At 37.2% G+C, this 21434-nt stretch overlaps 1 protein-coding gene across 4 annotated transcripts in view; it reads right to left on the bottom strand.

Annotated features, from left to right (window-relative positions):
* The window catches only part of MBOAT2 (membrane bound glycerophospholipid O-acyltransferase 2), an 88113-nt gene that overhangs the window by 51174 nt on the left and 15505 nt on the right, over window positions 1–21434 (bottom strand). For all 4 annotated transcript variants that reach the window (XM_041715020.2, XM_041715021.2, XM_002197647.7 and 1 more), the window contains exons 2-3: window positions 19318–19463; window positions 15744–15821 (exon numbers count right to left, since the gene is read on the bottom strand). In XM_041715020.2, the coding sequence (XP_041570954.2) occupies window positions 15744–15821; window positions 19318–19463 (224 nt within the window). The remainder of the gene's footprint in view (window positions 1–15743; window positions 15822–19317; window positions 19464–21434) is intronic.

Below are 21434 nucleotides of genomic sequence, written 5' to 3'. Positions count from 1 at the left end.
CATCTTTCTTTTTAATATTCACAATGCATTCAAAACCACAAATCAAATAGCCTGCAATATGCTTAGTCATATTTAATAATTATCCACTGAGAAAAAATTTGCATGGGTAAGATTTCTTTGAAACTGGAAAAAAAAGGCTACATTTCTTTAGAACATTGTCTTTAAAAGCAGAAGGGAAATTCAAAAAAATCATAGACCCTTCAACTTGAAATCAAATACTATAAAGGGTTTTGTTGGCTTTTTATACAGTACATACTTATAAACACCTAGAAGGTAAACAGTGCAACACAACTGAATCAAAAGCTTGTCCAGAACAAGTATGACTTGATTATATGAGTGCAACTAACAGATGTGGCCTGTCACATGAGCATGACTGCCATCCATGATCAAACCTATCCTTAGCACAGCCAGGGTGAGGAACAGCTGGGACAAACAATTTGCTTCCTAGTAGCTAGCACAGTGCTGTGCTTTGGATTTAATGAGAATAATGCTGATAACACACTGAAGTTTCAGCTGTTGCTGAGCAGTGCTTACTCCAAGTCCAGGACTTTGCAGTGTCTCATGCTCTGCCAGCGAGGAGGTGCAATAGAAGCTGGGAGAGAACATGACCTGGGCAAGTGACAAACTAGTCAAAGGGATATTCCACACCATAGGGCATCATGCTCAGGACAGAAACTGGGGGGAACAGGCTCCAGGAACCAATCACTGTAAAGGGACAAGCTGGGCATCAGTCAGTGGGTAATGATGTGCAATTGTACTGTGCATTACTTGTTTCTCTGCAATTTTATTTCTTTGTCTCCCTTCTTATCAGTTCATTATCATGGTACTTAGTTGCTGGCTATGGTTAAAGTTATGCCTACAGCCAGTCAGCCTGTCTTAATCACATTTGGGCTGCTGGAGAGTACCAACCCAAATCCACATTGTACAAAAAAAATTTGATGAAATACCATAAAATCATAAGGATCCATCAGATATCACTCCACTAATCAAACCCATGAAAACAACAGGAAACATTTAAATAGTTTGGTAACAGTAAGTACATTAATTAAATCTTCAAGTAGACATTACATTATAAAAATTGCAAACACTCCGTTGATCAGAAAATCTTGGTGAAAAAAAGAAAAATTTAAAAATGTTTAAAAGCCTCAAATAGAGCTGAATTAAGTTACATGCAAAGCACAATTTTGCTTGGTAAATAATCAACCATAAAAATCTGTAATGGAAACCAGCTATTAGGCAGCATTAGAGCAGGAAAGGATCCATGCAAAGTAACAGCATTGCTAAACAGACAGAATTAGCCTTTCACTCTGCTTAGCATTACAAATACCTCAACCTGTTTTGAGAAGCACATCTCCAAATGACATAGAACAACTGGAAGAATTCCAAAAGCAGCTACACAAAAAAAGAGGCCTTGAAAACACGATCTAAGGAGAAATTTAAGTAGATTTGTTCAAGCTTTACTGGACTGAAAGAAGACAATATAAATAGAAGATTCCTGAAAACACAAAGGCAATACACTTTCCTATACAGAAGACAGGCGCTCAAACTACAGATGATTTAGGCTAAATTTAGGCTAATTTCTAGGGCAACCTAACCACAAGCATAGTTAAGCACCTGTACAGATTGCCAAACAAGACCAAAAACTTTGTAGAATTTTAAAATTATTTTTAAATATTTCAAACTGACTTTGATCAGAGGTCCAGATAAACCCTCAAATCCCTTTCAGCCACCATTTCCAGAATTGTATTTTGGATTTTGCTTACCAAAGAAATATTTTTCAAAATGAGAGGAGTATGCCTTAAAAAAATTCCAGCATATAAATGAACAGACATCTGTATTTAAAATATTTATAATTTAATGTCTGTTAAGAGATCAGATGCAATAGGCAGGAAAAACAGCTGTGGGAGCCATTCAAGATACTGATGATCTGTCAAGACAAACTCAAGTACAGGAACAAGACACACCCACAGGAGTTGGTTTTGTGTCATACCATTCCAGTGTTACTCAATTTTCTTTTAAATGCTTCCAATCTTGTCAAACCAAGGTTACATTTGCTGAAAAGATTTCACATTTTAGTAATGTACTTGGTTTTGAACACATTCCATATGTTAAACTTTGATTAGGAGTTCAGCTGTGCTGTGAGGGCGGGCAGCCTACACCTCTCTTATCTCCTGATCAATGCAAACAAATATTTTCAAGTGAGGATGAGCCTTTAGCACCAGTAAATTCTGAAACCTTTGCTTGCTAAAAGAGAGGTAACCTACATCTTTTTCTATCTTCTAATTTCCAGGTTGCTAAAAAAACCAAACAAATAAAAAAAAAAAAAAAAAAAGCAGTGTAAAAAATTGAACTGAGCTGAAGTTCTCACCAGCACTTTTTCCTTTCTATATGTATTGCCTTTACCCTACATGCTTGTCTCCTTGAAAAGCCAGATGTAGCACTTTTTATTTATTCCTTTGGGAAAGCAGGGACTGCAAGAAATAAGACAGAACCTCTGAAGAAATGTAGAAATCCAAAGACTATGCTTATAATAATGGATTTCTTAGCTTCCATAAAAGGGGAAAAAATAAGCAAGAAGCAAACCTAGTAACAGAACTCTAATTTGATTCAGCACCATCCCAGATGTGGGTGCAAAGCTCATGGACAAAAGCTACATAGACAGTAATTCACTGTAAGACAAGTTATTTCTAAAATTTTTGTTTAAAAAACCAATTGTGCATATATACCTCGAGGACAGGTGAAGAGATGTGGATTAAGAACCCGAATTACATTCCATGAGAATCTTTGTCCATCCTTCTCAGGCAGAGATCTTGGACTCTGCAGCAGAACTGCACCCACACATTGATTCTCACAAGACATGCCCTAATGAGCACAAGTAAGAAACAGGAAGACAGGGAAGCATGAAAATAGATGAAGGCTTCTTCCTTCAGAAAGGCACTTCCAGAAGTGCTAATCTGTTGACAAAATTCTTATTGTTTTGTCCTTTCCTGCAACTCAGAGAAGACACTGTAGAAACAAGTGGAACACTGTTTCTAACCTACTCTTTATTTCTGCTGATTTCTTCATAGTCTACCTACTCTACCAAAGGGTATAAAAATCAAAACCATAGTAAAACACTTAAATACTGAAACTTTCTTTGCTTTTAAGGCAAAAAAAAAAAAAAAAAAAAGCAAACAACCCCCCCCATATTAACTTGAAAATACTTTTGATAGTCTCCAGTTCAGAAAAGAAGCCTTCAATTTTCAATTAACATTTTCATACCAACAGATCCTGAAGAATAAATCTCTTTCTAGAAGTCTAAGCTTGTCTAAAAGGAAGGTTTATACTTGTTTCATTTAAATGGTGACTTTCACATTAGTAGTTGGTCAATAGACTTTCTGCACTCTGTATTTTGGACAGCTTTGTGTTCCAGTGGAACAGAAATGCTCTCTTCCTATCTAGAAATGCTTCCTATGGATTTGGAGCTCTACTTACGCAATCTCTGGAAATCACATTTCATTGTATTTATCTAGTTCAAACAGCAACAGATTGACATTTTATGAATAATACAGCATCTTTCATTACTGCAGCCAAATAATCTCCAAAACAGTCTATGATGTTTAAAGGGTAAAGTTCTCTTTGAGAAATTAAATCATCCCTTCCCCCAAGAATTAGTCAGAAAGCATGATGCAAAGATGGAAAAAACAAACAAACAAAAAAACCTCACAACAAAACTCCGCAACTATATTGGTGGAAGGCAGTAACACCTACCAAAGTTCCTATGTACACTAAGTCAGAGATCCTGTTCCCAACTTGGTTTTCATGCTGTCCTTCCCTCTTCTTAGAATTTGGAATACTGAACCATGTCAGACTATAAAAGAAAAATAAATGCCCAGGATTTGCACTTTGTTGTTGTTTGGGGCTTAGTTCTAGGGTGAGGTTTTTTGGTGGGGGTTTTTGGTTTTGGTTTGCTTTTGGTTGTTTGTCCTTGTTTTTTCACAATCAAGATACCCTAGAAAAAAGATTATCTCAAAATGATCTTTTAAAAGGAAATGAGATTCTGATGGATGCTGTGACAGCATCCTGCATTTGAGAGAGTAGTTAATCCCTTGGAAAAGAACAGGAGCATTAAAATAATTCGGAAGTAGCAGGCTCTCCAATTAATATCAGCCAACACGAAATCCTGGAAGAGACATACAGAAAATTCTTTCCTGTCTGAAGCTGAAAAGGCCATCCTCTGCCCAGACTTGAGCAGATACAGAAAAACACGGGAGCATGCAGTACAAACCAGCCAGATTAATATCAGCAGTTCAAATTAAAAAAAAAAAAAAAAAAGCACACCCTTCAAACTGAAAAACACAGAAAGGTATGTCAGTTCACACACAAAAGGTCATGGCACCACACAGTTTCTCCATAGAGGCAAGAGAGGCAGGCAGAAGGAAAGCAGCAAGGAATTGCACCGGTTCACAAGAATGCAACCCTTAGCAGGTACTCAGAATGGAAATGCAAGGTCCAGCTACCAAAAGGGAATCCTGAGTGTATAAAATAATGGCAAAATTTGGTCTGCAGGATACATCAAGTCCACAAGAGATGGGCAAAGCCTTGGAAAACATTACAGATTTAGAATGATTTCTCTTCACTCAGCTTACAATTTTCATGACATGCAAAGAAAATTAACTTTTAAAAAGTCAAATTTATGCCCATGCTGATTGAACCAGTTAATTTCAAATGCACAAGCACAGCATTAGCTTCTATTCATTAAGGGATTGAAAAAAATAAGATTAAACCAATCACATACAGCCCATCATCCTCTTCCATTTTTAGGAATCAAAAGGAACCAGAAAGGGAAGAACTGTGGAAGAACAATTCATAGGAGCACAGAATGCCTTGGATTATCTAGTTCCAACCCCTCTGCCCTTGGGCACCTCACTAGACCAGGCTGCTCAGGGCTGCATCCAGCTTGGGCTTGAACACTTCTGGGGATGAGGCATCCACAACTTCTCTGAGCAACTGCTCTGGTTCCAGCACCTCATCACCCTTGCAGGAAAGTATTTCTTTCTTATATCTAATCTAAACTTCTTTTCCAGTTTAAAGCCATTCCTTCTTGCCCTGTCATTATATGCCCTTCTGAACAGTTCCTCTCCTGGCCACCTTTAGGGACTGGAAGGTGCTCTGAGGTCTTTCTGAAGCCTTCCCTTCTCCAGGCTGAAGAACTTCATCTCTCTCAGCCTGTCTTCACAGGAGAAGTCCTCCAGCCTTATGATAATTTTCATGGACTAGCTCCAACATGTCCTTGTGTTGGGGACCCCAGATCTAAACACAGCCCTCCAGGTAGGGTCCCACAGGAGCAGAATTGGCTCCTTGACCTGTTGGCCACACTTCTTGTGATGCAGCCCAGGATACAATTGGCTTTTTGAGCTGAAAGTGCACATTGCCAGCCCATGCTGAGCATTTCATCACACTACACCCGAGTCCACTTCAAGGCTACTCTCGATCCGCTCTCTACCCAGCCTGTACTTGCTTGGGATTGCTCCAACCCAGGTGTATTGTCCCCTTGCATTTGTCCTTGTTGAACCTCATGAAGTCTGCACAGGCCCACATCTTAAGCTTGTTCAGGTCCCTCTGGATGGCACCCCTTCCCTGCAGTGGTTTGGCTACACCACAGTTTGATGTCATTGAAAAACTTGCTGAGAGTCCACTCAATCCCTTAGCACTGATCCCAGTACAGATCTCTGAGGGACACCACCCATCATAGATCTCCACTAGGACATGGAACCACTAACCAAACTCATTAACCTTATTAATACTAAAACAGAGACCCGATCTTTGGAAATCTGCCAATGTCTTCAGGTATTGATTTATAATTAAAAAGATAAAAGCAAAATCAAACAAACTAGATTAAGCCATTATAGCTTCAGATAAAGAAATCAGGCAAATAAATAACATGGCTAGAAACACTTTTACAAAAGTAAATTCATATTTTTTGAAGCTAGTAGACTTAAGTAGTTAAATAGCTTTTCTTAAAGAAAAAACACCCTCAGAACAGAAGAAATGTTCCTTGTACTTAGAAAACAGCCTATTTCATACAGCAGCCAGCTGCATGCTCTTACCACAAAGACTAATGGCATTCCAGGCTGCATTAGGCAAAGCACTGCCAACAGGTCAAGGGTGGCAACCCATCTTCTCTATTGGTCACTGGGTGAGGCCACAAGGAATGCTGAGTCCAGTGCTGTGTTTTCCAATACAAGGGAGGGATGGACATACCAGAGAGAATCCAATAAAGGGCCTCTAAGACAAGGGACTAGAGCATTCTTCTTATATGGAAAGGCTGAGAGAGCTGGGAGTGTTTAGCCTGGAGAAGGCTCAGGAAGAATTCACCAATGTGTGTAAATACCTGAAGGGAGGCTACATAGAGGATGAAGCCAGGCTCTTTTCTATGGTTCCCAGTGACAGGAGTGTGCCCAGAAGCAATATGCACAAACTCACACACAGAGGGTGCTCTCAGAACAGCGGGAAACACTGGCAGAAGTTCCCCAGGGCATTGAGAATTCTCCCTCCTTAGAGATACTCAAAAGCCATCTGGACGTAGTTTTGGACAACTGGGTCTCGGTTGCCCTGCTTGAATAGGAAGGTGACCTCTTGGAGGTTCCTTCCAACTTCAACTGATCTCAAATTCTGTAGAGTTTTTAGGCTGTTACAATTAATACAAGAGATTATCTCAGAAAATGCACATCAGAAAACCAGGACTTGTTCCCATAGGAGTCAATCTCAGAACCCCAAGCTCAGAATTTTGTTATTAAAAAATAAGATGCTGACAGAGCAGACTAAGCAACCAGCTGCTGCAGAGGAAGGTTCACTGCTGAGCCTTTAACAAGAACTGTCTGGCTGAACTGAGGCTACCATCCATTTTCTCCCTCAGCCTCTTGACGGCTCGTGGCATCTAAAGCATCCCCCAACCAGCATCCATCTGGCAGGAGTCCTATTCTGGAATCCCTCAGGCTCTCAGAGATAGGGTATTCTAACTTCTCTGAAAAAATGAATCAATATTTCCATTTGCAGAAGATCCCCTTTAACAGAGAATTAACTGAGCACACTGATAGTTCAAGGACTGTCTGCTGAAGTTACCCAACGACAATATCTGATTACTCAAATAAAAGAGGTCAGGACAACCATAAATACACAAAGTGTGTAATTAAAGTACCAGTTATTCTGTTTGGGTTGTTTGGTCTCCTCTTTCCCACTTCATCTTCTCTCAACTGCATCATGAACCACAATTTGAGGGACCTGTTAATCACTACCTACTACAATTCTTAACACACAGAGGTAGATAAGAACAGAGCAAGAATTTTCACAGCCAAGGAGAAGAAAGGAAAGTAACCTAAAACAGGTTGCTCAGACATCTGCTCAGTGACTTGACCAAATGCCATTTTAAACATATGTCATCACTGTTCATGCCCTGTGGCATGAAAAACAAGGCAGTGTATCCACAACAAACTGAACAGTGTCACAGTGCCCCTGTGTTTTTGCAGAAGATGGAGAGAAACCACAACTAAGAAACAGAAGCTATTTTCTGACTGATCATATATTTTCACTCCAAGTATCAGAGACTAAGGAAAGAAAATCCAATATGTGATTATGAAACACTGGTGAATACACTATGGACAAATAATGGCTTAATTTCACAATGAAAACAAGCACACAGCAGGTCATCACCATCGTGATAATATACTTTAAACAAATGCCTCTCAGTGCTGACCTGAAGAACAAGTTTACAGCAGAAGATTTAAAAGATTAAGAATTATTTATTTCTTCATTGATTCTGCTCATAAACACAAAGTGGTGATGCTTTTAAGGAACTGATGTATTAGCAAACACTGGCATTGCTTCTACCATTGTACTAATTTCAGAAAGCATCACTTACCTAATTTCATTATTATTAACTGCTAAAATATATGGGATTTACTACTTCCAGCAAAAGGATTTCATCTACCATAAGAACTGGACAGGGACTTCATCTGACCCTTGTGTGTTTGAGTTTATGTTGTACCTTGTATATCAATTCTCATACACAAGAGGATTATGTTTAAGAGCAGAAATCATTTAATCTTCCTGAGGTAACTGCACTTCTGCACTGCAAAGGGAATACTTCTTCAGGATCTTTTAAAAATGCACTGAGTAGTTACATGAATAGCAAAACATAGCTGGCACAATAAAATTCTGTTTCTAGATGTCTTAGGCTCCTTTATTTAGGCCCATCTTCTATTCATACAGGTTGTGTCACATATACTAATTGCTCAAACATAAGTACGGAAAAAACACCAGAGAAACTAACCAGCCTCTAAAGCCACATACTTTACATCAAACCAACATCAGAATAAAGCTTCATTTTAACACTTTTCAGAAGCTACCCATGAACCCATTTTTGTTCTCACATCCGAAAGCCTAAGCTTTTTCATTGTGAAGATATCCTATCTGGACACAGATGCTGACACTTCAGACATTTATCTAAAACACAGCAAAAGCTGTTATTCTGCTCTCCAGCAGTTAGGATTGATGAAGCCATTGGCTTCTGACTGCAGCTCTGACAGAAGCTTGGTAGTAAGGCTCTCACTCCATTCTGGAAAGATATCTCAGGTACAGTAATAGAATATATCTCATCATGGTCACATAGACCAAATTTTAATTTTATCACATGAAATGGTAAGAACTTACTATGGGGACAACTCTTAAGTAATCACGATCACAATGTTTATGTGGATTTCTGAAGAAAACCTTTAGCAAACCCACTGCAGTCAGGACAACTAAAAACGAACACCATACCAGGACTATAGGTTTATACGAATGTCCTCTCTCTGCAGAAGAATGTACGTACAGCATGTACCAGTCAGCTTTTCAGAACACCACGGTCATGCAGAGAAAGAGATCCAGGGGAGCCTGGACTCTTGTTTCATTACAACTGGAAAGAAGTGGATACTGCTGATCAATGAGACCTCCTTCCATCTTGTAAGGGAAAAAAAAAAAAAAAAAAAAAAAGAAGATAGCTCTCTAAGTTTTTCTTTCGTTATAAAACATTTACCAAGTTTTAGCTGACATCTGTAGACCTTATGTAGGGAAATGGTAAAATCTTACTATTTAATTTCACTGTATGCATACCATCTCATTTACACTTCACAAGATATCCTTAAAGCACTCAAGAGATTATTATTATTTGAAGACAAAAAGCTTTTTATAGAAATAATGACACATACCACTAGATAGAAACACTCAATATCAAAGCCAGAAGACAGTGATTAGATGATGATGACACAGATGATGACATAGCATATATGAAATATGGTATTACAAGTGGACATGATGGTGGAGGGAAGCAAAAGAGGAAATCTCAATGAGCTGAAAAGCCTGACACTTATTTAAGAGCTTACAGGATATAGGATTTAAAGCAGACACTCCCAGAAAGAACAGGATACCAAGAAAAAGAAAGCTACCCAGATGACTCTTGTTTAAAATGGTGCATTACTTGTATGCATTGTGCATTTCCATGTGGTATGATCTATTAATAAAACAGATTATTCACTCTAAGTAATCATACACCAAATCACCCAGAGCTTCCTTTTGCAAGCATACTGACTTCACAGTTGCTGCTGTGCCTGTGATGAGTAATGACTGCAAGAACTTCTTAGCACTTGGCTATACTAAGTATTTCTTATTTCAGTATTATCCAGCTTGGAAGATTAACTCCATGCTACATTGTCTAAGGTACTTGCATCTTCTTACCAGATGAAAACACACAACAATCGTGTTAAACACACAACAAACTTGTTGCAGTATCACATACCTAAAATTAACTTCAGTTAATTTAAAGTAAAACCACCTTGCAGTGTCAAATACTCCTAGGACATGTCTTTGTTACTCAGCCTGGCTTCCACCTGTTGCTACTGACTTAAAGACACAAGACTTCTGCGGCAGGCACACTCTCAGGATTTTTCATAGAGGAGCACAGGGGAAAGAAAGAGAAAACATTTTATATTTCTGCTCCTTGTTATTCCCATGTGGAATGTGTTTAGAGAATTGTTTACCTGGGGCAATTGCTTGATTAGATTCTGGTGAGGATTGTTTGAGCCTGATGGCCAATCCAATCCACCTGTGTCTGGACTCTGGCAAGAGTGTCACAAGTTGTAAGGGAGTTAGATATGGTAGAAAAAGTAGGTATGTAGTTTTAGTATCTCCTTTAAATAGTATATTAATGTATTATAGTATAGTTATAATAAAGAAATCATTCAGCCTTCTGAACTGGAGTCAGACATCATCATTTCTTCCCACCGAGTTCACCTGCATTTACAACAGACTTCTGTACTTTTTCTTGGCATACTCTTTATTTCATGTGTTTTGCCCTCACCCTTCTTTTTATTATTGATGCTATCTTTTACAAAAAAAGGAAAGACAGACATGCTACTACTTGTTGCCTAACATGGTCTCCTCCTATTGAATTAACTATCTCAAGTACAGCTGGTTTATTTCACATCAAGTTGAAATGAGGCTGATCAATTTAAGTTAATAATACCAAATCTGGACAATTATTGGGTGAAGGAAAATTAAAGCATAAAAAGCTTTTGTGCAAGTTCAGATCAGATGGGAAAACTAAGCTGCATGAAGTCACCTCAAATAAATTTCAAGTTATAATAATCATTGCAGCAATACACCAAAAGGAAATGACTAGCATGCTTATGACAACTGGAACTATTCAGGATCATGACAGTACTAAGGAAGACTTGGGTTTCACAGAGCAACCTGCTCTAGCTGATCCTGTTTTGAACACACAGGGTGGGAGTCAGAAACACTTCCCTTCACAACTATTCTATGATTCTTTGATCTTATCTTTAACTCCCAGTAAAGACCTTTGATCTGCAAAACTGATCAGCTTTAAAAGCTATATTAAACTTAACATCTTTAATCGAGACACTGGATTTTAAAATTAAGATGTTTGTATTTCTTAAATACCAATGCTTTCTATTTACATCTACCTTCCCTTATAGGGAAAAAAAAACCACAAACAGAACTTTTATGGTTTGGAGTACATTGATATCAAGGGTCATCATCTCTTAGCTCCAATTCAGACACTTCATACACCATCACCTGCAGTTCTGCTCTGCAGGCAAATCTGACTTGCCTAGCTTACAGCCAGCAGTTTCATTAAGAACAATGAAATTATTGTTTGCTGAGCTTGTAGTGATTAATCAAGTGAAATTTGTCTCAAATGCAAGGAATTTAACCAAAGAATAAAAAAGCATGGATAATTAGGCTCTTAAAGAAGAAAATTTACTGTAATATATGGTACCCTTGCACATAATTTCTTTATCCCAAACACCACTGTCTCAATTCAGTGAATGCCATGCAACCAGAATTTTTAATCATCTCTTATTAGTGGCTGTCTTTGCCAGGAGCTGAAGAAGAACATAGCTTTCACTGAACTCTTCTAGGTACAATTTATTCTGCCACTTCATTTTGCAGGGAGCCTGATTTATTTGACATCAATAGTTTGTTGAGGTAATAAACCATGCAGCAATGATACCATGACTCAGAGCTCATTTGCTAACAGTCAACTTGCTTGGCAGCATGACAGGCAGAGTAATGTGCCTTGAAGAAGTGTCTGTATAGATGCCACAGAGATTACCAAACAAATACAGAGCCCCAAAACAACTTTATCAACTTGTTTTGATTGACTGATTGTGCTCAGCTTCACTTTGAGCACAAAGATTAAAAAAAAAAAATCTATATGCAAGCCAAAAAGCTACTCCAGCACAACAGATTTCTAACACACCCAGGCTATTTTACACTACTGCTTCCTTCCAAGATAGGGTTGTCCTCCACAAGCTTACAGAAACCACACAGTGTAGGAAGTAAGGGAACCCTCCTCTTCAGGTAAACATCAATACTCAATTTAGTATAGCTACTTCCTATAACAGAAGTCCAAATTTTTTTTCTTACCTGAGTTTGCAAGAGTGATAAAAGAAGTTTTATATGCCAATGGCACTATTTAAAAACCCTGCTCTTCTGAGAACTCTGTTCTTTTGAGTAACATCAGCAATCAAGCATAAAATGAAATAAAACTTTTAAAAGGCAGTGGGGATTTAAGAAAAAGACTAATTTAGACTTTTCTCTCTGGAAATACAGGCATATAATCACATTTTTTTTCCTAGTTGCATTAAGGCAGCATATGTCTTTTTTGTACCAAACCAACTGAGAAGGCTATAACAGTTTAAAAATGCTTATGAATTATCTTTTTCAGCCTCTCTACTTAAATAGCAACCTTTACAAATCAGCAGATACTAGATGATTCCTATCCTTCTTTCTCCCTATACCTCTGTAGGGACATACACACCACACCCCAGCCCCCAAGATTAAATGTATTTAATCCTTATTTAGAAGTACAGTAAAAAGTGATAGGCACTACAGGTAAGGAAATTGCAGTTCTCTTTTCACTCCATTCCTGTCATTACAAAATACATGCTCATTAAAGGCCTTTACATTTAAACATTCATATTTTAGGAAGGATAATCTATCAAGTTATTTTTCTACTTATACATTCATTGTTTGAAGTCATGCATTGAGTTCTATTCAGGCTCAGCCTGGAGTGTTACAGGGAGTTATCAAAGTGGATGAACTCGTAATAGCAACTTAGAGCAAATACTTTCAGAAGACATTCACAAGGATTACTAGTAAATTCCTTCACAGCAGTTAACTTCAACAAGTGCTTATTTTTCAAGTAATTGAAGATAGATAATTTACAATCCATTTACATGGTGATTTTTGTAATCACCCAATCTCCAGCATACAGAAAATCACTACGTGGTGCTAGTCAGTGTTTCCATTCACAATCTTCAGAATACAAGTTTGATTTCTAGGTAAGCACCAGAAAAATCATGACATTCAGCATTATTAAACACCTGACTGACAAATTAAGTGCCACAATATTCATGCCAATGGCATTAGTTTACTCAGATGATCAATACTGATTTGGCTCTAATCTGAGATTTTTTAGATAAAACAATCAAATCTCCTCCACACCTCCTTTGCTATGTCTCCCATTGTTTGTCAACCCCATAGAAAGGAGTGAAGGCAAAGGGGAGCCTTCCCCTCAGTCCTGGCTCTAGCTTGGAGCATAAGGGAACTTATTGAAGCCTAACATTCCAAAATTCCAAGAAAGGTATGACCAGGAAGCCCCTTCACAGATACCAGACAGTTACAACCAAAGTTTGTTTACTCAAATTCAAATATCTCTTTCCATTAGCATGTTCAGACAGCTCACATACATGGGCATAGGAACAAAGAACAAAGAACTCTATGTCCATCAAAACAAGCAGAACCACAGAATAGCAGACACAACAGCTACCATGAAAGGTAAAATGCTTTGGAGAAGACAAAAATTTATCTAAAACCTCTCCTCACTTAGGAGGGTAAGGAAGCTTGTATAACCAGTGCAAAGCAACTGAACTGATAGCATTTTTTAAAAATTTAGTTTTCTCTTTCTTTTTTAAGCAATTTTTAGAGATGCCTGAGAACCCGAGGAGCTATGTTAGCAGGTAGGGAAAACAGCAAGGAGAGCAGTAATGTTTTTCCTATCTATACACTCAAGAAATCTGCAGAACAGCCAGCAGGGCAGGGAAAAGAAGGAAACTTAGGTCAGTGAATAAATTTAGATAATAGATGAATATGTTTTCTACATAAGTGCTTTTCCAATACAAAATCCATTTACATCACATATAGGTATTTGAAGTTTAACTCCAAGGTTAAGATGTTCATTGAACAATGCAGGAAACCTCTAAATAGAACTGCCAGCCAATGGGTCCCTCTACAATACAAAAAGTAAATCCCAAACCTGGGGCTATGCAGGTATATACAAGTACTACGATTAGTTGTACACACATCCCCCACTAAAACATTTACATTCTCCAGTCCTGAGGCCATCTGGTACCAGCTGCACTCTGCTGTACAGTACTTAACCTTCTATCTCCCCTGGGCTCCATGAGACACATCCATAGCCTAAAGACAAACACTTAGGTGGGGAGAGGAGTAATTCACATTGGTTTCTATTCAGACTGCCAAACAGAAAGCTGTAAATGGCATTTTACTGACAGAAAATGAAGTGTACCTGGTGCATTCCTTAGGTACAGGCATCACCACTTCTGGGATACTCCAGCAGTGGAGGGAGCAACCTTCTGTAATCTTGCCTATATCACCTACTGGAGGTGACTCCTGGAGCTTCCTATACAGCATCCACACATTGTCCACAATTTAAAGTAACAAATGACTCCTACATTTTCTTTGTCTTCCACTGAAAGAGGAGTTTTTTAGCTTTATCCAATGTCAGACTAATTCATATGGTGACAAAGCAATATAAGCTCTGTAATCAAATCTCGGTTTCCCCTCCCAGCTGTGCAGTAACAGCTGTGCATAACACAGCCAACATCTCAGTAGATCAGGCCATGCAGTTAAACCAGCCGGTATGAATTAGGAGGATCAGGAATTAGTGTTCCCTTGCCACAGTGCAGGAAATCTGCCTACCTGTCTCACACTATCAGGAATGTAAACCACTGCTGGATTTCCATTTTTGAGAAGCCTGTGTACCTTGTTATGGTAAAGACCAAAGTGCTGCTGACTGGCACCTCCCTTTGCTGCATTTAACCACACTAACAATTTATTTTAGAATATTAAGTAACTTAAGTTCTAGCTTACACAGTTGAATGTCTAAAGAGAAATTTACATGAACAAGTTGCTTTACAACAACCAGTAATCAGGAAGCTGTTTGTCTACAAACCAGCTATCCAACCAATGAGGTTCTTTCACATCCATAGTAGTTTGAATACATGAGGCTTTGAAGAAAATCTTGAACATGAGAGCTTAATATGGGATATTTTAAAAGACAATAAAATTACATTCACTATCACAGGACAATTCAGCAGAGTATTCTAATAGGTCAGATCATGAACTAAGGCTGCCCTGGCTTTGTGTTTTCTGTGTAAAGCAATTTTCCTCTTTTATTTTTCTACCAGCATTTTTCTCACAGGCTCACATACTTCAGGAACCTATTCAAGCAAGGATTTTCAATTTTACTAAACATTTATGCAGGAATTAACACAGTGGGAATCTAATTTGTTTCTGATCTCTAGGCTACTGGAATAGTAAAACATATGCATACAGTAATAAATGTCTTCCCTGCTTTTAAGAAGGACTGAAAAAGAGAAACAAGTGTTTTCTATATGGATTCAGACACTGCTAATATAATCAAGCATTCAAACTTAAAATAATGCCATATTTGTTTCATAAACCTAAGACAGCACTCATATTGATATAAAAAATAAAGGAATTATAAGGACTTGGTTCCTTGAGAAATTTCTCACCAAATTGTCTTCTGCTCAGACATCTTCCATCTACTAGTGTTCGCTGTTTTCAAACTACATTTGTCATTTGTCAACACCCAGAAATACTTAAGATTAAGCAATGATAAAAAAATAAGAATATGTAAACACAAAATATGTCTCAGTGGGGTATTATTTTAATGAGCTTTAAATATTTCAAAAAGCTGGCAAAAATTCCAAATAAGCCATCTTCTCACCTGAAAATAAAACCATGGTTAGAGAATTCAAATACTGAAATGTTATTATACAATTAGAATTATGGTATATATGCACAATTACAAAAAAAAACTCTCAACAGCAGCATTCTTGTAAAGGCAAAATGAAATAAATTTTAGAATAGAAACTTACTTGTGCATATTTTCCACTCCTATTATGATCATGATATAGTAGGAAATTCCACTTTGTACAACAAAATGTAAGGCATACCTAGGGGGGGAAAAAAGTAAACCTTCATAGCATTTTCTTTAATGACAATCAACTGCATGCATTCATTGTGAAATTAAAGAGGTTCAAAGTTTAAAGCCATAACAGCTCCCAAAGAAAATCCCCCTTTTATTCTAATTAGGTTTTCTGCTACCCTTCCTTCTGCTGAGAACTTCTCCCTTTAGCATGGCACAGAGAGCAGTAATGAACAAAAACTAGACACCTAGCTAGAATGCTCCAGCTCAGTTGAGGATATTGCAAATGTTTCTTTTTCAATTCTTAAAATACAAAGAATATGTCTTCTAATACTCCCATTTGGCATTATTTCCTGAGTAAATAACTGTAAACATGAAAGTTGTGGTTTAATTTCCATATTCATCATTCTACCCATTTACAGCAATAGATATTTCAGATAAGGCTAACAATTTCTTAGTATCCACAATATTGTAAGATTTCCCACTCAATAGAAACAGTGACTGTGTCCAGCCAGCCTCTTTGTCCCAGGTTGTCAGGAACTTTTAAATGGATGGTGGTGATGGTCACAAAAAACACACACACCAAAAAAAAAAAAAAAAAGCTCTACACATCAACAAGCCACAGATTTATTTCACAAAGGTGTTCTAAGCTCCTCGTTTGTTTTCCACAGTTTACCACCACAGCTATCCCAACACCATTGCTTTGGGGGTTTGTTTTGGTCTTTGAAGGAATTATACTTCAGTAAGCTGTACAGCACTGCTATCAAAGCAGTGCCAGTGAATGGGGAAAAGAGCTGATCTTCAGTAACTTGATTTTTCTTTCATTCTGGTACCTTAAGTACCTCAGTACCACATGTACATATGCTCAAGTGACACAACTCATCTAATTCGGGAATTTTTTTTCCCATAAAAAGAAGCCTAAAAAGCAGCCATTTTGCTACAGTGATGCTGTTTTCTTTCAATTTATCACCAACAATTTCCTAATTCCCCATCTCCTCTACTCACAAGGAAATTACTTCAAAGATTTCCAACAAGAAAACCAGTTCAATCCAACTAAAATTCTTCATCCTACACATGAGAAACTGAGGCAAAACAAGTCACTTGGACATGAATTAACCTTGAAAAATCTTGACGTTTTACAGAAGAGCCAATCTGTACATGCGCCTATGCTTCACTCCTAGTTAAGTCTCATTTAGGATAGGACTACCTAAAATCCAAGTGTGCATTTTAATATAGTAATTGTCAATTTTAAAAGTATTTACTTGCTTTCTTATCTGCCAAGTATTAGCAATATTGTATAGCAAAGACAGGCATTAGTAAAATGACAAAAACTTAAGAGGTTTGTTCTTATACAGAGAAAGGAGACTAAGGTATCAAAGCCTAAGAGAGTGTGGACTGAGAAGGAGTACCATACCAGGATTACAGTCAAAACATTTCTTTCAGAGCTGTTAACAATAGGAATATGTTCTTTGATTCAAACATTCAAAGGGATATATTGAGATACTACAGAGAATAGTGATTTTTAACTAAATACAAAGGGTACATATTCTGGGCCTTTTATGCTATTAGTGCTTCTCTTCCTTTCCTCTATCATCATCACAAGTATTACAAAAGTGACTGAAAACTAACACACTTGAAGATTACAACATAACTACTTCAAAATGTCCTTAAAAGGGTGCAGATTACAAACTACTTCCCACATTTAAATGGGTATGATTTTATCTACAAGTTACTACATTTACTAGTAACACCATATAATGAAACGGTAACAGTTTCCCTCTTGTTACATATGTGTCATGGATCGTGCTACGTCATTTCTTTATAAGAAAAGTCATAGCACAATCCAAGAGTCACTGAAGATATACCAGGGGCTTGTAACCTGCATGCACACTTGATTTCTTGAAAAGGGGGAACCAAAAAAACCAAAACCACCAAAAAACCTGCTTGTATAACATGTGCTTAATAAAAAGAAAAAAGCAATGGCAGAAGTACCAATTTTGAAAGAATGTGTACTTTCAATGTCTCAAATTATGTTTTCATCATTTTTAAGTAGTTTTTAGCTCCGTAACTGCGAAATAGAAATTAATTGCTAATATAACAGATTCAAGTAAGATCCAAAGCAAACTAGAATAATGTGGATTTCTACTACAGCAGAAAGCTTTTTTTTTTTTTTTTTTCCAGGGCATATTGCCAGTGAGAAGTTCCCCACAAAATTTTATTTATGTCTGTTGGGAGTAGAGGTTGTTTCTTTCCAAAATCTCCCATACCCAAAATTCATATGTGAATATATTACTAGCGCTTTCTAATTACAAGTTACAATTAATGATTTATGCTTCTCTAAAGCAATGGAAACAGAATGTGCTTCTAAGCTTACACATCTCTCAAAAAAATCCTCACGTAGTACCTCCTATCTCCCATATCCTCCTCTTTGTCTGTGGTGCTAAGACTGGAAGTCTTTGAGATCAGATCGTTCTCTCAAAGCAGAATACCAGGGCCACATGTTTAAGATATGGACGGGCATACTAGAGTTTTATATAAAAGTAAATCATGCATGTAAATCTAAAGAATAAAGGCTACTGATTTCCTTTCCTAAAATTTAAAAACAATATATATCAATTAATGCTGGGAGATCTCCGCAACATGCCAAAGTACAGGCCAACACACTCTGCATGTGCAGAGACAGATGCATGCACATGTGGAGCTTCCCACCTGCACAGCAGCTTGATGAATTCCCCCTAGTTCAGTAATACTCTATAACAGTCAGCATAAATAAGTCTTATACACTTGAAGGTAAGTAAGCACCTTGTTTACAATGCAATAAAATGAAACTGACACTCACACCACCTTGGGAAGATGCGAGCCATTTAGTAAATTATTTTTTGAAGAAAAAATATTCACCAAACTAAATGCATACCCTTTTCTAAGTTTACTAACATTCTCCCTTGCTACACTGTCAAAAGATCAAGATATGAAAACAGCAGTCACACAAAATATGTTTGAAAAAAAATCACATCTTCCCTCCAAATCATTAAGAAAAAAAAAGCCATGAAACAGTCTGAAGTCAAAGCCAGCTCTTTTCCAGGTGTTTTATACTACTAGGAGTGTCACTAGATATACTTCACAGTTCCAGCAATTCTTCCTTAAAAAAGTTACATTATATTCAATATTCAGAAAAAGAGACTGAGTTATCTCATGCCATGAGTATTTATGGGGAATTATCCTAGTCACTGCATCTATGCTATGCCTGAAGAGAATACTTCTCCAGCAAGTTTACAGAAAAAAAAGCTGTAGAAGTTAAACAAACTGCACCTGCTTCATCATCCCAAAACCACAGGCAGCCAATTCACAAACCAGTTCGCAAACAGATGATCTTTCAAAATTTATGCACCTCATCAGAATATTTAGGATGAATTCTGCACATTTGCAGCAGCTAAAAACCCCAACAGAATTAGGCAATAAAGTTTTTCATAACACAAAAATAAAAATTTACAAGTTCCTGAAAAATTAATTTAAGTGCAACTTACCATCCAAAACAAAAAAGTGCAAGATAAAGGCCCAAGAGTGTTGCAACAACATGTCTTATAAATGGGCTAGTTTTGCTTGAATGAAGGTATGTTCGAAACCAAATAGCCGCAAGCAAGGCAAACAGTTGGCACACTACAAAGTTGACCTGCATAAAAAAAAGAAAAGAAAGAAGAACTCACACAAGTGTGCATTTAAAATTAGCAGTAATATCTACACATTTTTAACAGTTTGCAGAACCTGTAGCTTTGCCATGGCTTTCACCACAGCATGTCTAAGAGCTTCTCCCGTGAGTCCCTCTCTAGCCAAAGCATAAACCAGTGCTCCCCTGAGCAGCTCAGAGGAAAAGATGCATCAAACACAAGGCACTATGTGCATAAAACAAGAAAAGAAAATGACGTCTTTTGCTGTAGATTTTCTGAATATCAAACCACTATCAACCATTAAATCACCTCTACTCTCCCAGTAATGTGAATTTCTGAGCTGCAGTTTTATTTGTTTTTTTAAGTGAGCAGGACTTGAATTAATAGATCAGCTCCAAAAATCACTGACAGATCACTTCCGTAGCCTGTGCAGAAGCAGGGCTCAATGAAATGCATTTCAGTGCTATGCAATCAGATAAACAGCTTGGTTGCACACTGCATTTTCTTCTTTTACATTCAAGTAGGATACTTTCAGAAATTCTTCCTCCCTCCAGGCCATTTATTCTAGAAGATTGAAAATTTCTTGTATATTAAATATTTAAAGACATTAAGGCACTGAAAGCAAAAGCAGAATTTAATAAAACTGAATCAGTGAGTAGAAAGAATTGTTCTGATTATGGCCTGAAAAAAAATTTAACAGTAAGGGCAAAATAAAGAAAGAAATTCCTCAAATACAGCAACCACTACCAAAAGTAGTAGTTAAGCTACAAAAAGCTGGATAAATTATTTTATTTAGAAAGTAACATTTCTCACTTCATAGATTTTATTTTTTACTCACATAGAAAACTGCCTAACAATTTTCCATGTCTAATAGTGGCATCCCAAGTCATCACAAGCAACAGCTTAGGAACCAGTGCTTCAGGTCCTAAGCACTTCAATAAAAGAAACTTGTACATCCTGCATGCTTCACTGATCCTCTGCACAACAGTGTTTTAGACTGTTTGACGGCACTTAGCTGAAATACATACTTAAATCTTAACACCACAGGGTACAATGACAAGACTATTTTTATGTTCGTGACAGCAAGCCTAATATTGATGTTTGCAGCAACACAGTGCACACTTGCAGTGCCATAATTCAGCTTGTCCATTCCTTTATCATTTTTCAACCAAGTTTCAGGCCATAATAGGTAAAGGTCAGAGTACGCAAACATGGCCATTTTTAAAGTAGCAATTAAAACAACAACTACAGAACACTCATTCTTGTAACAACTCTCCAAAACCTGTAACACCAAGTTAAAACATTAAGTGCTAGCAGGGAAAGAAACTCAAAAGGCAGGGCTGTCCTTTTTAATAGGCACAGTTCCCTAAATTTAACTGTCCCTTTAACTGTCACATACACTTTTCCATCCGTTCTCTTACTACCACATTTCTATTATGCTTTTAACAGTATTTGAAAAATCCTAAATAAATGAGGAGATATTATTTCAGGGCATAACTTGACCTGTTTTCTCTTCTTTATAAGCAATGATGCAAATGAAACAGAGCGAAGTTTATTACTCAAGATGATTCTATGGATTTAGTGGAAAAGTTTCATACAAAACAGTCAAGTGAACCATTGAAAGGGAAACAAACTGATAATGTTTTAGAAAAAAGAGTAAGGAAAAAAATTAAAACAAAAAATTATTATTAATTCAGTATCAACATTTGTATGAATACTTGTTACAGAAATTATACTATATAACCCACAAAGCATATTTCTGACCCAAAGAACTCACATGCTTAACAGCCTAGAAGGGGTATGAGACAGATAAGGTTGCACATTCAGATACATAGTGAAGTTGAGTTAAAGAGACAGAGGGAAGAAACGAGCATGAACACCTGTCCTGAAATGGACACACTAGCTAGTTTTAATGTCTGAATTCCCAGACATTAGTGTTTGACTGCAATATATATAATTTACCAACTGGTATCACA

Source organism: Taeniopygia guttata, chromosome 3, assembly GCF_048771995.1.
Source record: "Taeniopygia guttata chromosome 3, bTaeGut7.mat, whole genome shotgun sequence".
NCBI lineage: Eukaryota > Metazoa > Chordata > Aves > Passeriformes > Estrildidae > Taeniopygia > Taeniopygia guttata.
This window is presented reverse-complemented; position numbering and strand designations above follow the sequence as displayed.